Source organism: Phragmites australis, chromosome 21 (assembly GCF_958298935.1).
Source record: "Phragmites australis chromosome 21, lpPhrAust1.1, whole genome shotgun sequence".
NCBI classification, from domain to species: Eukaryota; Viridiplantae; Streptophyta; class Magnoliopsida; order Poales; family Poaceae; genus Phragmites; species Phragmites australis.
In genome coordinates, this window is record NC_084941.1 from 22,888,435 (window position 1) to 22,904,598 (window position 16,164).

The 16,164-nt window shown below is 45.6% G+C and overlaps 3 protein-coding genes and 1 long non-coding RNA gene across 6 annotated transcripts; all 4 read left to right on the plus strand.

Moving 5' to 3' along the window:
* The first annotated feature begins 228 nt into the window (after positions 1 to 228).
* On the plus strand, positions 229 to 1,661 carry LOC133903699 (protein MAIN-LIKE 1-like). 2 transcript variants are annotated; one of them, XR_009907329.1, is made up of 3 exons: positions 229 to 910; positions 989 to 1,406; positions 1,488 to 1,661. XR_009907329.1 is itself a non-coding variant. In XM_062345140.1 (2 exons), the coding sequence occupies exons 1-2, from the start codon at positions 293 to 295 to the stop codon at positions 1,199 to 1,201; spliced, it is 831 nt and encodes a 276-aa protein (XP_062201124.1). In that variant the 5' UTR covers positions 229 to 292; the 3' UTR covers positions 1,202 to 1,467. The 2 variants fall into 2 exon arrangements, 1 of the variants encoding a protein (XP_062201124.1); XM_062345140.1 differs by lacking the exon at positions 1,488 to 1,661 and having other exon boundaries at positions 989 to 1,467.
* LOC133903248 (uncharacterized) lies at positions 1,267 to 2,400 on the plus strand. The gene is made up of 6 exons (XM_062344556.1): positions 1,267 to 1,271; positions 1,316 to 1,410; positions 1,488 to 1,548; positions 1,650 to 1,791; positions 1,866 to 1,964; positions 2,047 to 2,400. Exons 1-6 carry the CDS (start codon positions 1,267 to 1,269, stop codon positions 2,398 to 2,400), a joined length of 756 nt encoding a protein of 251 aa, XP_062200540.1.
* A 5,690-nt stretch (positions 2,401 to 8,090) lies between these two features.
* On the plus strand, positions 8,091 to 10,012 carry LOC133903778 (uncharacterized). Of its 2 annotated transcripts, XR_009907341.1 has the most exons (4): positions 8,091 to 8,329; positions 8,430 to 8,500; positions 8,584 to 8,701; positions 8,806 to 10,012. It is a non-coding gene; the product is annotated as an uncharacterized LOC133903778 (long non-coding RNA). The 2 variants fall into 2 exon arrangements; XR_009907340.1 differs by having other exon boundaries at positions 8,093 to 8,500.
* Positions 10,013 to 10,630: 618 nt separating this feature from the next.
* LOC133903059 (U1 small nuclear ribonucleoprotein 70 kDa-like) lies at positions 10,631 to 15,800 on the plus strand. The gene is made up of 11 exons (XM_062344404.1): positions 10,631 to 10,805; positions 10,891 to 11,005; positions 11,115 to 11,194; positions 11,895 to 11,970; positions 12,054 to 12,118; positions 12,226 to 12,288; positions 13,931 to 14,012; positions 14,099 to 14,261; positions 14,596 to 14,661; positions 14,753 to 15,418; positions 15,520 to 15,800. Exons 1-10 carry the CDS (start codon positions 10,710 to 10,712, stop codon positions 15,408 to 15,410), a joined length of 1,464 nt encoding a protein of 487 aa, XP_062200388.1. The 5' UTR covers positions 10,631 to 10,709; the 3' UTR covers positions 15,411 to 15,418; positions 15,520 to 15,800.
* Positions 15,801 to 16,164: the final 364 nt, after the last annotated feature.

The window sequence follows — 16,164 nt, forward strand, 5'->3', positions numbered from 1 at the left end:
GTCCCTAGGATCTTGAATGCAATTGCACACATCAATCCCGGGACGAAGTGGTTCGTATCGACCGGGAGCACCGAGCACATCTTATGGTCGAGAACGGCGAGGTATGATTTATGCTTGCTTGTTACTTCTACTTGTTACGTAAGATGCATGTGTCACTTACATTTTGAAGTTTCAATGATTCTTTCAGGTGTTATCTCCTCTGCGTATTCGCACTCACAGCCCTCTCAGGTGGGATGAGAGGTACGCCCCATACATTGGGCGTGCAGGCTTCCTACCGTTGGCCCGGTTGGTCATGACCGGGTTGCCCATGTTCGACAATGCAGCTTTGACGGCGCTAGTCGACCGCTGGAGGCCTGAGACACACACCTTCCATCTCCCTTGCGGCGAGCTCACGGTCACTCTTCAGGATGTGGCCATGATACTCGGGCTTCCAGTCGACGGCCAGCCTGTTTGCGGGAATGTGCAACCCGCAGGGTGGAGAGACATGGTCAAGATGATTGTTGGGAGTAGGCCACCAGAGCCTGCGCAGGACGCGAAGGACAAGAAGCCTTCAGGCGTCAGCTCTGCTTGGTTAGCTCAGAACTTTACAGAATGTCCTCACGATGCAGCGGACCATGTCGTCGAGAGGTACGCCCGTGCTTGGTTGTGGCATCTAGTTGGAGGCTACTTGTTCCCTGATGGGAGTGGGAACATAGTATCGTGGATGTACTTGCCGCTACTAGGAGAGGAATGGGAGAACGTCGGCCTTTACAGTTGGGGATCAGCCACGTTAGCATGGCTATACCGGCAGTTATGTGATGCTTGCTGGCGTAGTGGGGATCATGCCAACCTTGGTGGATGCGCGTACCTCCTGCAGGTCTGGATGTGGGAGCGCCTACCGGTTGGCAGACCCGATCGTTTCTCCCCCAGGGTACGTTTTAAAGTTTTGTTGCAATTTGTATTCTTTGGGGATATTTGCAAATGTCATATTATGTGTGTTACCCTGCAGGTTTGGCAGTTCGAGGACGAGGGCTCGCTCCCTACTGTTGCTTTCTTATGGAGAAACGTCCGGGTAGTGACTAGAAATGCAGGAAGGCGCTACCTCTTCTACACTAACGAGCTAGACTGCATCATGCAGAGCCACGTAAGTGCGATTGGTTTTGAATTTCATATGGTACGCACTTGCATAAGCCAACTGACATTTACGCTTTGCATCAGGTGACATGGGAGCCATACGACCGGCACGAGATCCTTTCGATGGGTCTAAGCCCTTTGTGTACACGGGACATGGAGTATTGGCGGTCTGTTCTCCTGCTAATTTGCTTTTATATTGTAGAGATGCATTGTCCAAACCGTGTGATGAGATAGTTCGGGAGGTTGCAGCGGACACCTCCGGACACGACACCCACGTCCGTGGCTCTGCACAAGTGAGTACTAATACGTCTTGCATGGTCCAAGTTCTATTTCATGTTGTCCTTGTATGTAACGTTATATCCGCTATCGTGCAGAATTGATAGGAGGAAACAACGCGGCGCTCGCGATTGGCGTGACGTGCACCACAACTACTTGGTGCAATGGAGCAACCGGGCGCAGACAATCATTCACGGTGGACCCGCCCACCGCTCGGGTCCGTACCGTGACCACCTAAGGTGGTTGCATGACTCTTCCAGGTTGGCAATCAAGCCGCCACGAGTTGCTGTTGAAGCGGAGAACTTGCCGGACTCTGATGACGAGGACGACCTCGTAGACGAGTACGACCAGATCACGAGGCACAGCAGTCAGCCCGAGCGGGCTCCGCTTCATAACTACATGGTATCCGTATTTCGCCGCATCGTTCATTCCTTCATGGTTTGTACTCAATTTTACGTATTGCGTCGGTTTTGCAGGGACAGCAGCTCGGGCGACTAGCCAACGAGGCTGGACAAGCTTTGTTTGTCCCTCCCGGGTCGGCAGAAGAGGTTGGCCAACTGCGTGCTTTTGTTGAGGTAATTGTTGTCTAAGTTACAACTGTTCAAAATGTTTCGTACTTGTGCTCACACTCAGTAATTTTGTCCAATTTCTTTACAGAGGGTTCGTAGGAGCTACCGTCGCCTTGCTTACAAGATGAACTGCATGACGGCCCCCGATGTGGCGTTTGCACACGGTGCGCATTCTTCGGATCCATCGGCTGGCCATACGGGTGCTTCGACACAGCAGCAGACGCCGGTGCATTACGGCACCCGGACTCGCACCCGCAGCAGTAGTGTGGCTCGGACCCAGTCGCGCAGCATGATTGGAGCCGACTCCACTTCCGTTGGGACGGCTTCACGAGGCAAGGCCCCACAGGAGCAGAGCTCCGACGATGGAGACCCATCGTACGGCGCGGATGTTATGGGGTCCTCGCAGCTCGCAGGGGCCCCTCCCGCTACCCAGCCTTCTTAGCCCCCACGCCGTCGCCGAGATAGGACAGATATCGCCAGTGACAATGTCCTTCCATCCAACACGGCCCGCGAAAGGCGGAAGAAGAAGCCCTACACCCCTGGGATGTGACCGACTACAATGTTCGCTGCCCTAGTTGGTTTTGTGTGTTTGTGGTTGCAAGGACAACATGTAATGTTAAACTCCGAATTTACCATGTCCCGTTCATCTTTGTTTGTAATCCGTGACCTTAGCTACCACGACTTGGTTTTCACTTTAATGTCTCGAATGTTAAAGAGATTCGATAATTCTGTGTCACGCTCTATGAGTCGTCACTTTTGCAAGTCATCCAGGTTTCGTAGTATGATTGTTGAATTTTAGTTTGTTTTGTGTTCAATTCTTAGTCGATTCGTTTTACCTTCTCGGGTTTAACAATTGGAAAAACAAATTCTTACGGACATAACGAGGCATCCCAATCTTCACGAATTAGAGCTTTCTTTACAATGTTACCACCGAAACCAACGCAACGGAATTCACAAAATTGCACCGTGTCTGTTTGCTGCACAGTTTGTCGCGCCAAGGTCAATGGCGTGAATCCACGGCTCAGTCGCGCCATGGATCCTGGCGTGACATTCTGAGCAATCACGCCGAGGTCCACCCTCCCACGGCCGAAGCTCACCTTTCCTGGAATTTAACGGTGCCTAGCGCGACTGAGTAAGGAGTCACGCCAGGGAGGGTGGCGTGACTCCTTGGCTGCCCTGCCTTTTCTGGATTTTGAGGACCTATGGCGTGACTGTGTACTTTGTCGCGCCAGGAGCCCTGGCGCGACTCAGTACATAGTCACGCTCGGCATTCGCCCCCCCCCCCCCAAAATGATGCCGGGGGGTACTGCAAATTGGCAAGGCCCGGTGTGACCCGACACATTGTCACGCCAGGGAGGTTGGCGTAACAGAGAGCACAGGGCTACAGGGATTTGTGACCTGTATCCTTTTTGGTAAAAGTTCGACGAACCATCCTTTGCTGACATGGCTCTTAACATGCTCCATCACATTCTTTCCGCCCTTCGCATCCAATCAACAGCTTTTTGCCGAGTTCAAAATTCCCTGCCTCATTTTACATACGAATTTCAATTTATCCAACTCATATTTGCATATTCATTCCTCAGGGCGTGGATTACCGTTCACGGCAGCGCCCGTGGCAGTATAGTACACATGCCACTCCTAACAAACAAACAAACTCTGCAACCGAAGTTTACAAGGAAAAACTAGAACGCCGTGCCATCCCAACATGAAGTTATGCGAGACAGAGAGCAAGGGACAGTAGCGTTCAAACTAATACTACAAAATCCATTACCACATTACACCCGAAAATGAGCAAAAGCATTAAATTTAGGTCCGACATACAAATATTCATTGCTCGTCGACAAGGATTACATATCACGTTCATAAATAGGCGACACAAGACAATTTGTGCAGCTCCGTCTAATCGTCTAGCCCATCATATAACACCTCGTCATCATCGTCGTCCGGGATAACCATGGGTAACTTACCGACAAGCGCCTTCATTGTTTCTATTTCTACCTCATTAGCCAAAACATCTTTACCCGTCATGGTAGTATTTCTCATGGGGGGATACAAAGCATGGTAGTAATCACGAGTTTCTTTCTTCCTGTTATCCAAATAGCTTGACAGCACGTTTCGAGGACGCTTACTCTGCCATGCAATCTCATGATCAACCGATCCTTTATCGAGGTACTCCTCCCACAAACATTTTCGTGTTCTCTGCTTAAGGAAATAGATATGCACAACAATTAAAAATATGATAGCGCATTATTAAATATAAATACAACGCATTAACCAACCATATCGTTGCCAACCACATGTCCGCAGTAGTACCCCACTCCAAGTTCCGATGGCACTATCTTCTCAACCGCACTCATATCGTAAACAAGGACTCCTGCACATTTCTTACCCTAGTCATCCCTTCGCAACGAAAGTAAGGCGACCCCCCAGAAGGTTCACATAGTACGCTTCACTTTCCGCAATTGCACAATGGAGGATCCGCAACACGTGTAGTCTTCAATTGCCACTTCTCTTTATCCATTAATTTTGGGGGATTTGGTGGGGGGGGGGGGACCCAACAAACAAACTTCTCAAATGGCTTCGGATACTGACTAAACCGTTTCAGCTGCAGAATCCTCTGATCATACATATCGGGCCCATCTATCCATTGGAAGAAATAGCACATCTCCCACTCCTACAAATTATTAAAATGTCACATATGCAAAAGTATTGCCATTTCCTTCTACCATTATCTTTAACAAAAAAACACTCAGACGATAATCCGAGCACAGGTAGTAAGCCCGACCGGCAGTTTCTTCGTGCAGCGACTGAAGAATCACGGCTCGCTTACCACAGTCACAAGTCGGGACAGGGAGGGCGGGGGGAACCGGAGCATCTTTGCAACTCACATCGGGATACTTCTTACCGATATGTGCCCACTTTTGCTTGCGCCATAAGTTCGACGTCATACCGATAAACTACATGAATATCGAAGCTACTCATTATTCATCTCAATTCTACTACAAATCATCTCACAAATGCAAAAACTTGTGTTCCTCATATACATTTCGTATATATATATATATATATATATATATATATATATATATATACGAATTTCAATTTCCTACGCTCAACCGATTGCATGCAACAAAATCTACACGATAGATATGCGTTGGTATACGTACATAGCACAATATATGAGCACCGATCTAGAGCGAAACGTTGAAATTTCGTAGAACAACCGAATCAAGTTCTAAACCCTAACAACCCAAAAAGTTGCAATGCAAATCGATTTAACCAAAAAAAATTGGAGGGATTGGATGACATACCTTTCTTCGCCTCTTCCTGCTCAAATCCCTTCCTATTGGGCCACCAAATCGGTTGGAATGCAGAGAGAGGGCGCCACGGGGGTTTTGGGTTCTGCCTCTGCTTCCTGAGGAAGTATGTGTGCTGCGTGCGGGAGAAGGGCTGGCACCGGGTCTGTATAGCCCTCGGTCACGCCAAAGGGCTTGGCGTGACTGGAGTCACGCCAGAGCCCTTGGCGTGACCGAGGGGAGACAGCCGAGCGCCTGTATGCGCCTTTGTCGCGCCATTGAGCCTGGCGTGACTCCAGTCGCGCCACACCCTCTGGCGCGACTCGGGCTGCCACGTCGGCACGGCCACGTGTCATGGGCCGGACCGCCCGCCGACGTGGCACGAGAGTCACGCCAGAGTCTTTGGCGTGACGGAGTGGTGAGTCACGCCAAAGCCTTTAGCGCGACAAAAGGGGTCAGTTCCTGAAAATATAAGTCCCGACAGGCTATTATTAAAATATTAATTTAAAAAGGGCTAAAAAAAATTCGCAGCCGGACGCACGCGCGACATGGATGGAGCTGAATGGATGCAGCATGGACCGGCACGGTTCAGAACCAGCGTGTGGAGGTGGGCGCATGAAGAACCGGATTCAGCGCGTGGTCGGCGACGTGGCGATGCAGCCGGGCGACGTGGACGGATGACGCGACAGGCGCGTGCGTGTGGAGACAAAAACACCCGTGCGCGTGCGCGTTGTCGCGGGAGACGGAGACGGACGTCGGTGCCGGGACGCGTGGAGGAGCCGAAATCAAGCTAAGGTAGGAGTAGAGGCGTGCGAGATTGACAGGCGGCGGGAGAAAAATCAAATAAAAATGCGATCAATGACCGGCGAGAGAAATATCTAATTAAGCGGTCAGAAAAAGATTCTCTACGATGGTTAATCGATATGATCGGCGGTGTGAACTCTAGCTACGAGTTGTATAACCTCTGGCGGAGATCATGGAGATCGATCTCCCCAAAAGCGACGTGGCGGAAGCGATGATTTTGGAGCTAAGACCAAAACTTAAACTGATACTATGAAAGAGAATGAGGATGGCTTAATGTGTTGGATTGTACTGTATTGAGCAAGCTTATATCTGCAGGGGGCAAATTGGTACTCATCAACTCTGTATTAAGCAGCCTCCCAGTGTTCATGATGTCTTTCTTTGAAATTCCCCGAGGTGTTATTAAGAGACTCGATTATATAAGGTCGAGGTTCTTCTGGCAAGGAGATAATCATAAAAAGAAATATAGACTTTCTAGATGGGATATTCTCTATCAACCCCGTGATTAAGGAGGATTGGGCATTACCAATATAAAATTAAAAAACATTTGCCTCGTTAGTAAGTGGCTATTTAAATTACTAAACGAGGATGGGATCTGGCAACGTCTACTAAGGAATAAGTACCTTGGTACAAAAGCACTCACCCAAGTTGAAGGAAAGCCAGGGGATTCGTATTTTTGGTCTGGGTTAATGAAAATTAAGGGGGATTTTCTTAAATTGGGTTCTTTTCACGTACACGATGGAACTCAAACAAGATTCTGGAAAGACACGTGGTTAGGAACAAAGCCTCTCTGTGATCAATTCTCCTCTCTTTACAATATAGTAAGGAGAAAGCATAACACGGTAGCGGAAGTAGTGAGATCAACACCGCTAAATATTTCTTTTCGTAGACCTATTGTTGGCGACAGATTAATTGCCTGGCAGAGGTTAATATCTAAGTTAATACATGTTGACTTAACAAATGAAGCAGATAAGTTTCGTTGGGGGCCTACATGCCAATAGCCAATTTTCCGTTCAGTCCATGTATTGCAGATTGATCCATCGACCCTTCTACCCCGGGGCACGTATGCTTTGAAAGCTTAAACTCCCACTCAAAATAAAGATTTTTTTATAGTACTTATCAAAAGGTGTAATTTTGACCAAAGATAATCTGGCCAAAAGAAATTGGAATGGGAACCTCAAATGCAGCTTTTGCAATCTCAATAAGAGTATTGATCATCTTTTCTTTAAGTTTCCTTTGGCTAAGACAATCTGGCAAATTATACAGATCGTCTTAGGGATTCCTATGCCTACGAACATAAATCATATTATAGGTGGTTGGATAAGTGACATGGGAGTTAAAAAAAGAAGATAATTCTGGTTGGGGTAGCCGCTCTATTTTGGCCGATCTAGCTCTGTCGCAATGATTTGGTTTTTAAGAAAACAGAAACAATCTCTTTTTTGCAGGCACTATTCAGGGCACCTATTGGCTCAGATTTTGAAGATTGTTACAAAAGGAGGAAATAAGGGAAGATATCAAACTGGTGTGCCAGAATTTGGAGGTGGTGGCTATGGAGCTTTTCACCGAGAAGGGCTGGCGGTTTAAACTTAGATTATATGTCGGATAAAGTCATGTAATCTTTTTATAATTTATTCCTATTTATACTTCCCTATCAATTTTATGTTAGGATGATGTAATAATTCAACTAGCGCTATATGCATCTTTGGATGCAAAAGGTCGGAACTTTTCTTTTTAAAAAAAAAATTAAGAACGAAATATATAGAGTACAAAGATTTGAGAACAAGAAGTCTCTTCTAAAGATAAAGTTGGTATCCTGAGATTACGATCAATCCTAAACTACCATATAAACAGTGCAGGTGGAGAACGCTCGAAGATAGGAGGAGACTCTGCCATGTGGGCCCCAATGTGCAGAGAAAGGAGGAGGGATGGGCGTGGCGTAACCGGAGTCTGGGTGGGCTGGGGACAGAAAGTGGGCTGGAGAGGTTGAGTTGGCCCAGGTGCCGGGGTGGCCTACGGGAAGAGGAGCCGAGAGCTCTCTCCGGAAAGGATTGGACTGCGACTTGGCTTGGCCCGAGACCAGAAGGGAGGGAGGGGGAAGGTGAACGTGGGCTCAGCCCATGCAGGAATGTGGGAGAGAGGGAGAGAATGGGCCAGATAGATAAGGCCGAGAGAGAAAAAGAATATGGAATTGGGATGGGAAAAGAAGTCTCTGTCCAAGAGAGTTCCTTTCGGATTTTCCTTCATTAATCATCTAATTCTCAGGGAAAACCACAGGTAAGGCCAAATCGACAAACGAACTGAAGGGAAAACTATAGGAAATTTTAAACCTAAGCTGGTTTTTAATTGACCTGTTTTATTTATTTCTTTCCGCTAGCTAAGTTCTGGAAAAACTGAAAATAGGTTGTAACAGTCAAAGTCAACGGTGTCGAGGAAACGAAAACGGAGGTAGTATAATAAATATATTGTTCATAAAATTATAGAGTTTTCGAGGTATTCTGGTTTTTAAAACTTACATTTCATGTTTTCAGAATCATCAAAGAAGTCTTGTGCTAAACTGGTAACATATATGATCTTGCAACGCGTATTATTGTTGGTCTTTGTTATTCAACCTCTGGTTATGAGCAAGATTGGAGCACCTTTTAGTCTGTAAGTAACCTAGCACCGTTAATAATTCACCAGTACACGAAGGCTAAGCTGTTAGTAAGCAACAATTTATTTACATAGTTTCTGTCTTTGCATATACCTTCTAGATCCGTATGAGAAAAAGGAACCCGCTAGAGTACAAGAGGTGGAAGGATTTGACATACGTTCAATATAACCAGAAGATTGCAAGAAGGTCTGCACAGCAGCATGAACTAGGAACCAAACTTAACCCTTTGATTGTAGCAGACTTTCAGTGGGGACAATGACTGGGTTGACATGGGTGCTGAAGAAGTTCATCCCAGGAACGATCTTTCATGTGCTCTCAGGCTGATGAAGATGCCAGTGCATCACATATGCTTCAAGGTCACAATATTCCTTCTAGGAGAACGGATGGTGAGGTGATCGGCTATGGTGGAGTTGGAAGTTCTGCACTAAAGATTGACCGATGAGCTAGATTCAGGCAACAAAGAAGATGAACCTTTTGTGGTTGACGACGAAGATGCTGAGGATGATTATGGCCCGGCTCCACCTGCTAGTCGTACTGAAGAGAGTGATGATGATTATAGTGATATGGATGATTATTTTCCTTTCTTAAGAAGTATCGCACTGATGGTTCTTCGGAGTCGGCAGATGATATTTGAGAGTTGATGCCCCTGCACCTGGTGGTGAAACGGTGGCGTGCTAATAGCCCTTTTAATAGTCTTCGAGAACGTTGGTGCTCTGGTGGTATGGCACTTTTGGTGTACATTAATTATCTTGTTACTTGGTCTTAACTTTTGTCTACTTGCAATATTGTTGTGGTATTGCGTGTTCCAGATTTGCTGCTTTGCAAGCTGTTCTAATTGGTGGCCTGATTGTTGCCTGCTAGACCAATTTTCGATCAATGTCTTTCTCAGTCCGTTGTGATGAAACCTGAAATCTACATGTCCCACTTTATCTGCATCAAGAGACCCCTGTCTCTTTGGCATCATCTAGAAGCTGGGGCAAGGTTGGCTCAAAAAATATTTCAGGAACAAATGACACTACCGCTGCCTTGCAATTGAGCCTGAAGGATGAGCATGCCACCTTTTTCTGCATCATCAGGAACAAAATGACACTACCGCTTCTATGTTCTTTTTTCATCGGTTCTTCTTGCAGCTAGAGAGGGCATAGTTCTTGTCACATAAATCGTATCTTGCAATGCATGGTCATTGACGAGTGCTGTATCGCTGTAACGAGTGACAAGAGGCTGTAAGTTTTTCTCTCTTTTTTTCCGACCTGGATCTTGTATATGATGATTCCATTATCGTGTTGATGCAGCCAAATTACTGGCCACCTGAGAAACAATGACATGTGCATCTGTGTTGCAATGCCAAGAAACGTATCGGATTTCTACGTCAGTAAACTTGGTGAACATCTGGAACTTTTTTATCGAAAACATTAGGAACTTTGGAGGATTTTTACATCAGTAAACTGATGGACATCAGGAACTTTTTTCTGTTATCGTTATCTTATTTTATAGGAAACAGTTAGGAACTTTGGCTCTCTAAACACAGAGCAATGCCTCATATTCAGTTTGCTGGGCAAAGCCTCTGCTTCAGAATTGCCAGCCGTCTCCCCACCTTGTTTGCTGAAAGAAAAGGCAGCTGTCCGATCTTGGCAGCCTTGCAATGGCCGTGAGCTCGTCGTCGTGGTGGCGCCTGTAAGAATTCATGGCCGTGAGCTAAGCTGAGCACGAGCAGGCTCGACGGACGGACGCGGCCGCGAGTGACCTTTCAACGGCGGCGGGATCTCCCACCACGGATTCGCCGACTGCTGGGGCCTCACCCTGGGAGCACGCGGTGGGCCCATCTAGTCAGTGATGTACCCAGCGGTTCCGTCTAGAATTCGCGTCAACTCGGACGCTGACGCGTGGGCCCCGGCGCTCGGTCTTGACCTAGCTCCAGGGGTCCGCCTCCACCGCAACAAGGAAAAGCCGAGCTCGCCTCGCACCTCTCTCTCTCTCTCTCTCGCCGCCGCCGTCGCCGTCGCGATGGGCGACTACGGCCACGGCGGGCCGATGCGGGGGCCGAACCAGGACTCGCGCCCCAAGGGGGGTCAGCGCCCCAACATCCAGCAGCTCAAACTCGTAAGCCACCAATCCCCCCCCCCCCCCGGCTAAACCCTAACCCTAGCTATCTGATTCGTTCTGATCCGAGGTTTGGTGTCTGCAGATGGGGCAGATCCACCCGACGGGGCTCACACCAAACCTGCTCAAGCTCTTCGAGCCGCGCCCGCCGCTCGAGTACAAGCCACCGCTCGAGAAGCGCAAGTTGCCAGCCTACACCGGTGAGAAGTCGGGGGATTTTCTTTCTTCTTTTGGTTTGCGAGAAGATGTTTTGAAGACTTCGCTGGCTTGCCGACTGATGGATGTTGTGGCCTGCTGATTTGGTTGCAGGGATGGCGCAGTTCGTGTCGCACTTCGCCGAGCCTGGGGATCCTGAGTACGCCCCGCCGGTGCCCAAGTGCGAGACAAGGGTACGCTCCTTTGGTTATTGCTATGGCAATGTTTGTTTCCATATGCCGTCGTTCTGCGGTACTCGATGTGCTAAGTTCCGTGGTCTCTACTGTATATGCTAATGATATGGTTGCATGTTAGTAGGATTTCCGCTAATTCAGATGTTCAATTAGGTTTTTGAGGTGGTATACTTGAGTGTTTAATGCAACTGTAATAGTGGGTCTTTCCTTTTGTTTTAAAAAGATTTTGTTCTGGTTAATTCAAGATGCAGGAAAACCACATCTAACAAATTGGTCCTTTAACTTTGCAAGTTCGTCCTTAAAAACGATTGCTTACAAAACCTGCGTGTATTGAGCACGTGATATTTAGTGGTGTTATATACGACTGTTCATCATTGTTTACGCTAGAAAGAAGCATGCACAACTTGAGTACCTGCCAGTGAGATAATTATACTTGAAACTGTTTGAGAGATGTTATCATCTATTCCACTTTGCAAAGGCATTGCTGCTCTTCTTTCAACTGAGTAACTCCTGAGGCTGAATCATTCTACAGATAAAACAAATATTCTGCAATAATTCTGGCCCTCTTAATGATACATGGAACATGTAGCTTGTGTTATTAGCATTATAAGTTCAACTGCATTATTGGTGCATATTGTATCATTGTTGTACCCTTTTGCCATTCTATCTCCTATTCCATTATTATATGTTCTGTATGCAGGATGAAAAGAAGGCTAGGATCCGCATGAATAAGCTGGAGCAAGGTGCAGCTATGGTTGCTGAAGAACTTCAGAAATGTGAGCCACACTGCTGCTCCTTTTCTTTTTAGATGATGGATATATTTACACCGTTATTCTGATTTTACTTTACTTTTATGTAGATGACCCACAAAGTGACCCGAATGCCACCGGAGACCCTTACAAAACACTCTTTGTTGCAAGACTTGTAAGTTATTTTTCTGCATCATTTAGGTGTTCATGATTCACATGAAAATAAGATAGTTGGTAAGTTATTTGGTAACTTAATGTATTGACTTTACCAAACTTTTGCAGAATTATGAGACGCCCGAGCATAGGATTAAACGGGAGTTTGAAGCTTATGGGCCTGTTAAAAGGGTAAGTACATGTGGTAAATTCCAGTGCAGTACAAGTTATTGTACTTTGGTAAGGTTTTTCGATTATTTTAATTGGCAAACCATCATCATTGGTGAAAACGGGAAAGAAAAAACTGTCTCATGGCCAGTGTATATGTTCATGTGAATTTCTCTAACAAGACCTATTTGGGCATGAGAATATCATTATCTTGTTGCTGTAACCACAGAACTAGGTGTGGTTGTTTGTGTCTTTTTTTTTTTTTTGCAAATGTTCTATTTTCAAAGAAAAAAATTTGCTCGCTAGTGTTCTCTACCATTTTGAACGAATTTTTTGAAATTTGCTAGCAATCGTTCTATTTTCTCTGTCGACCTTGTGAAGCTGACAATATGTTCCTCTTTCACGTGTGTGAACACACATTTACTGTTTGCTCTTAACTACTTCACCTCTTCATTTTAACTGATCTCCGAGATATGACATTGATCATTACTTTCTATAATTTCCTGTTACTTGAAAATATAAATAGATTTTAATTGTAATATAATGAAAGTACTCTAAACTTGTATATATATGCCTTTGTTTGGGAAGTTTACACAATCCTTCTTTGTAAGCCATCTTTAAACCGTTTGGGGATTAGATGGGATTGATACACTTAGTGGTGAAGTAATATAGTGTTAAGGCATAAATATATTCTGCTGCTAATGGTTAGTCTTTTGCTCTGAACCTTTTGCAAGCCAATCTAATATGTGCGTTGTTGGTACAACCAATTAAAGACATGAAGATGCTTTTAAAACAAATATACACAAACAGGTAACTATGGTTGCACCTGTGTGCATCCTAGATGTTCTGTTTCCTTGAGCAAACAATTTGCTTCGGCCAAAGGCAGCTCAAGGTAGAGTCGCTTTCCCATTCCACAAAATTGCATCTACCACATGTCAATTAACTGTGGCAGACAAGCTTGAAGAATTCTGACAGTGACACAATTAAGCTTAGATCACTTTATATTTTTTTAAAAGCAGCTTATCTGCAGGCAAGCATTTCTACAGTCTGGGCTTAATCGGGTAGGTCCACTGGTGAGTATAGTGTTTATAGTTGCTTTCAATGGGCTATTAAAGCTAGTGCTGCTTCAAAGTTCTGCTTCTCGTGGAGGACAACAACACGATATAATGCCAATGGCATCTCTCAACTCCTAGAGTTGAAGATTCATCCATTTTGTGCATAAGGGGTATACATCACTCACTTGTGTTTATCACATTAATTTCTGTTACTTCTGTTGCTATCTGTTCGTCTTGATCGCGAAGGTTGAACAAATAATACGCAATGGAGAGGGTAACTTGGTATAGTATTTAGTATTTCGTATACCCTTTTCCTTTAGTAAGTTCCCTGGTAAGGGGAAATGCAATGTTTTTCCCAACAAATGCCAAGCGGTCAGACATCGCTTTTTACTCCAACTGTGTTGATCTGTGATGGATTTCACTCCTCGTGTGGAAGCTCTACATATACAAGGTTAGCACGGCTGTTTTAGGCATCATGCCTCTGTCGTGCAACATAGAATATGCTAAAATGAACAAACAAATGTAATGATAGCCAGTAATACATCATCTTTTCAAGTTCAGTAGAACTTCCTTCTTGAAAATTTGTTAATTACTGTCTTTGATCTCTGCAGGTGCGGCTTGTAACTGACAAGGATACAAATAAACCTAGAGGATATGCATTCATCGAATATATGCACACTCGGGACATGAAAAGTAAGTTTGTTTTGGCAAATGTCCCGTGTAGGCTTCTTTGTCACTCCTAACATCTTACATTCTCTGCTAATTTGGTTTTTTACCAGATGCTTACAAGCAGGCAGATGGGAAAAAAGTGGATGGTAAGAGGGTAATAGTTGATGTGGAGCGTGGTAGAACTGTTCCAAATTGGCGTCCCAGGAGATTGGGTGGTGGTCTTGGATCAAGCAGGATTGGTGGTGAGAACGCTGACAAGAAGGATTCTGCTAGGTACGTTCATATTTTCTTGCTTGATCATTTGTAGAATGCTGTTACGTTTTTTATCCTTGCATAGAATGAGTCGCTGGATTTAATTGATCACCAATGCTTTGTATGTTACTGGACATATTTGTTTGCTACTGTATCTTTCATTCCTTGTCTTCTCTTCTTCTCTGTAGTATTATCAAAAGGGGGTTTCATATCATGTGATATTGCAATACATTCACTTTTCAATGTTTAGTACTGAAAGTTGTGTGTTTTTGGGGTACTGCTGTGATTCCTTATGTTGGGAGTAGGATATCTGGCTGTTCTTATTGTCTTACACTTGCATGTTTCTGCTTATCAGGGAGCAACAGCCTGCTGGGCGCCCTAGATCAGAGGAGCCTAGGAGGGATGATCGTCGTGCAGATAGGTAAGCCATGTAAAATAAATGCGATTGTTGCATTCGCATCTTACTTCGGTATTCATGTCATGCTTCCTCGTCAAATTACTTTTTGCTGCAGGGATCGGGAGAAGTCTCGTGAAAAGGTACGGGAAAGAGATCGTGATGAGAGGACACGTGAACGCTCACATGACCGGACTCGTGATCGTGATTCAAGAGAAGAGAAGCACCACCATAGAGACCGTGAGAGGACTCGGGACAGGGAGCGAGGGAAGGACCGGGAAAGAGACCATGGGCGTGACCGTGATCGTGATCGCCGTGACAGAGATAGGGACAGGGATCGTGGTCGGGACAATGATAGAGAAAAGGACCGTGATCGCCATCGTGAGAGGGGCAGGGACCGTGACAGAGATTATGAGCGTGCCAGTCGTGAACGGGACCGTGGTCACTTGCATGACAAGGATGCCGACTATGGCAGTGGTGTGCCAAAACATGACAAAAATCTGTCCAACTATGGGCAGGATTATGATTATAGCCAGTATGAGCAACACAAAGGTCATGAGGCCTATGGTTATGGCCAAGATGGACGCGGCCGTGAAACTGAGCACTCAAAGCGGCATGAGCATGAGTACTATCGTGTTGACTCGTTAGGGAAGATGGAAGCCAATTATCAGGTGCAACCTAGCAATGCTGAACCTGAGGGCCCTGAGGAAGGTGAGGCATATGAGGAGGGCGACTACCAGTATCACCGAGCAGGTGACCACATGAATGATTCTTGAACGTGGCGGTAAGATTTGTGAACGCCACACACAGCTTTATTGGTTTCTTGTCTACTGTTTTGCTAAATGCTAATGATGTTTTCTTTATTAATTCGTTGGATGATCTCAGCTCATTAGGGCTTGTTTGTGATGCTCTTTGATGTTGGCCAAAGGAAGCAGAAGCATCTTTACCTGTTGGATATGGGTGGAATATGGATATGTGATGACTCTGTCTGTTTTTTTCCCCGGAATAGTATGTTTGTGTAACATGATTGTAAGGAGAGCAGTACGGTTGCCCTCGCCTTGCATTCTCTGCTGGAAGTTTTATATGACAAATGCTTAAAACAGACGATTCCTTGCATCGATAGCAAATAGAGTACACATTTCGGCGTCCTAGCGTCGTTATTCATTGTCTTCAAGGGCACTTGGACATGCATGGGTTTGCTATTCATTTTTTTATAGCATGATCATTCTCCGTTGTTGCTGGATGTGCCAGATGGAATTCTTGCTGCAGATAGTTGAGCAATGGCTCCCTATGTCCCTTTGCTGAGCAGCGGTGGTAGTGGGTGAGTTGGGATTGTTACCTTGACAGGGTATATATTCTAGAGAAGTGAATAATGTTTTTTTCTCTCTTCCATAGCACCTGTATAGATAGTGCTATAAGCTTACTTATGGCACCCTCCGGAAATGTATAATGTTGGGGAAATATTTCAGCCGTAGATATTGTAAAGAGTTACTATCAAGGACTATTACCCCTTGCGGCAACTAGGGTCTT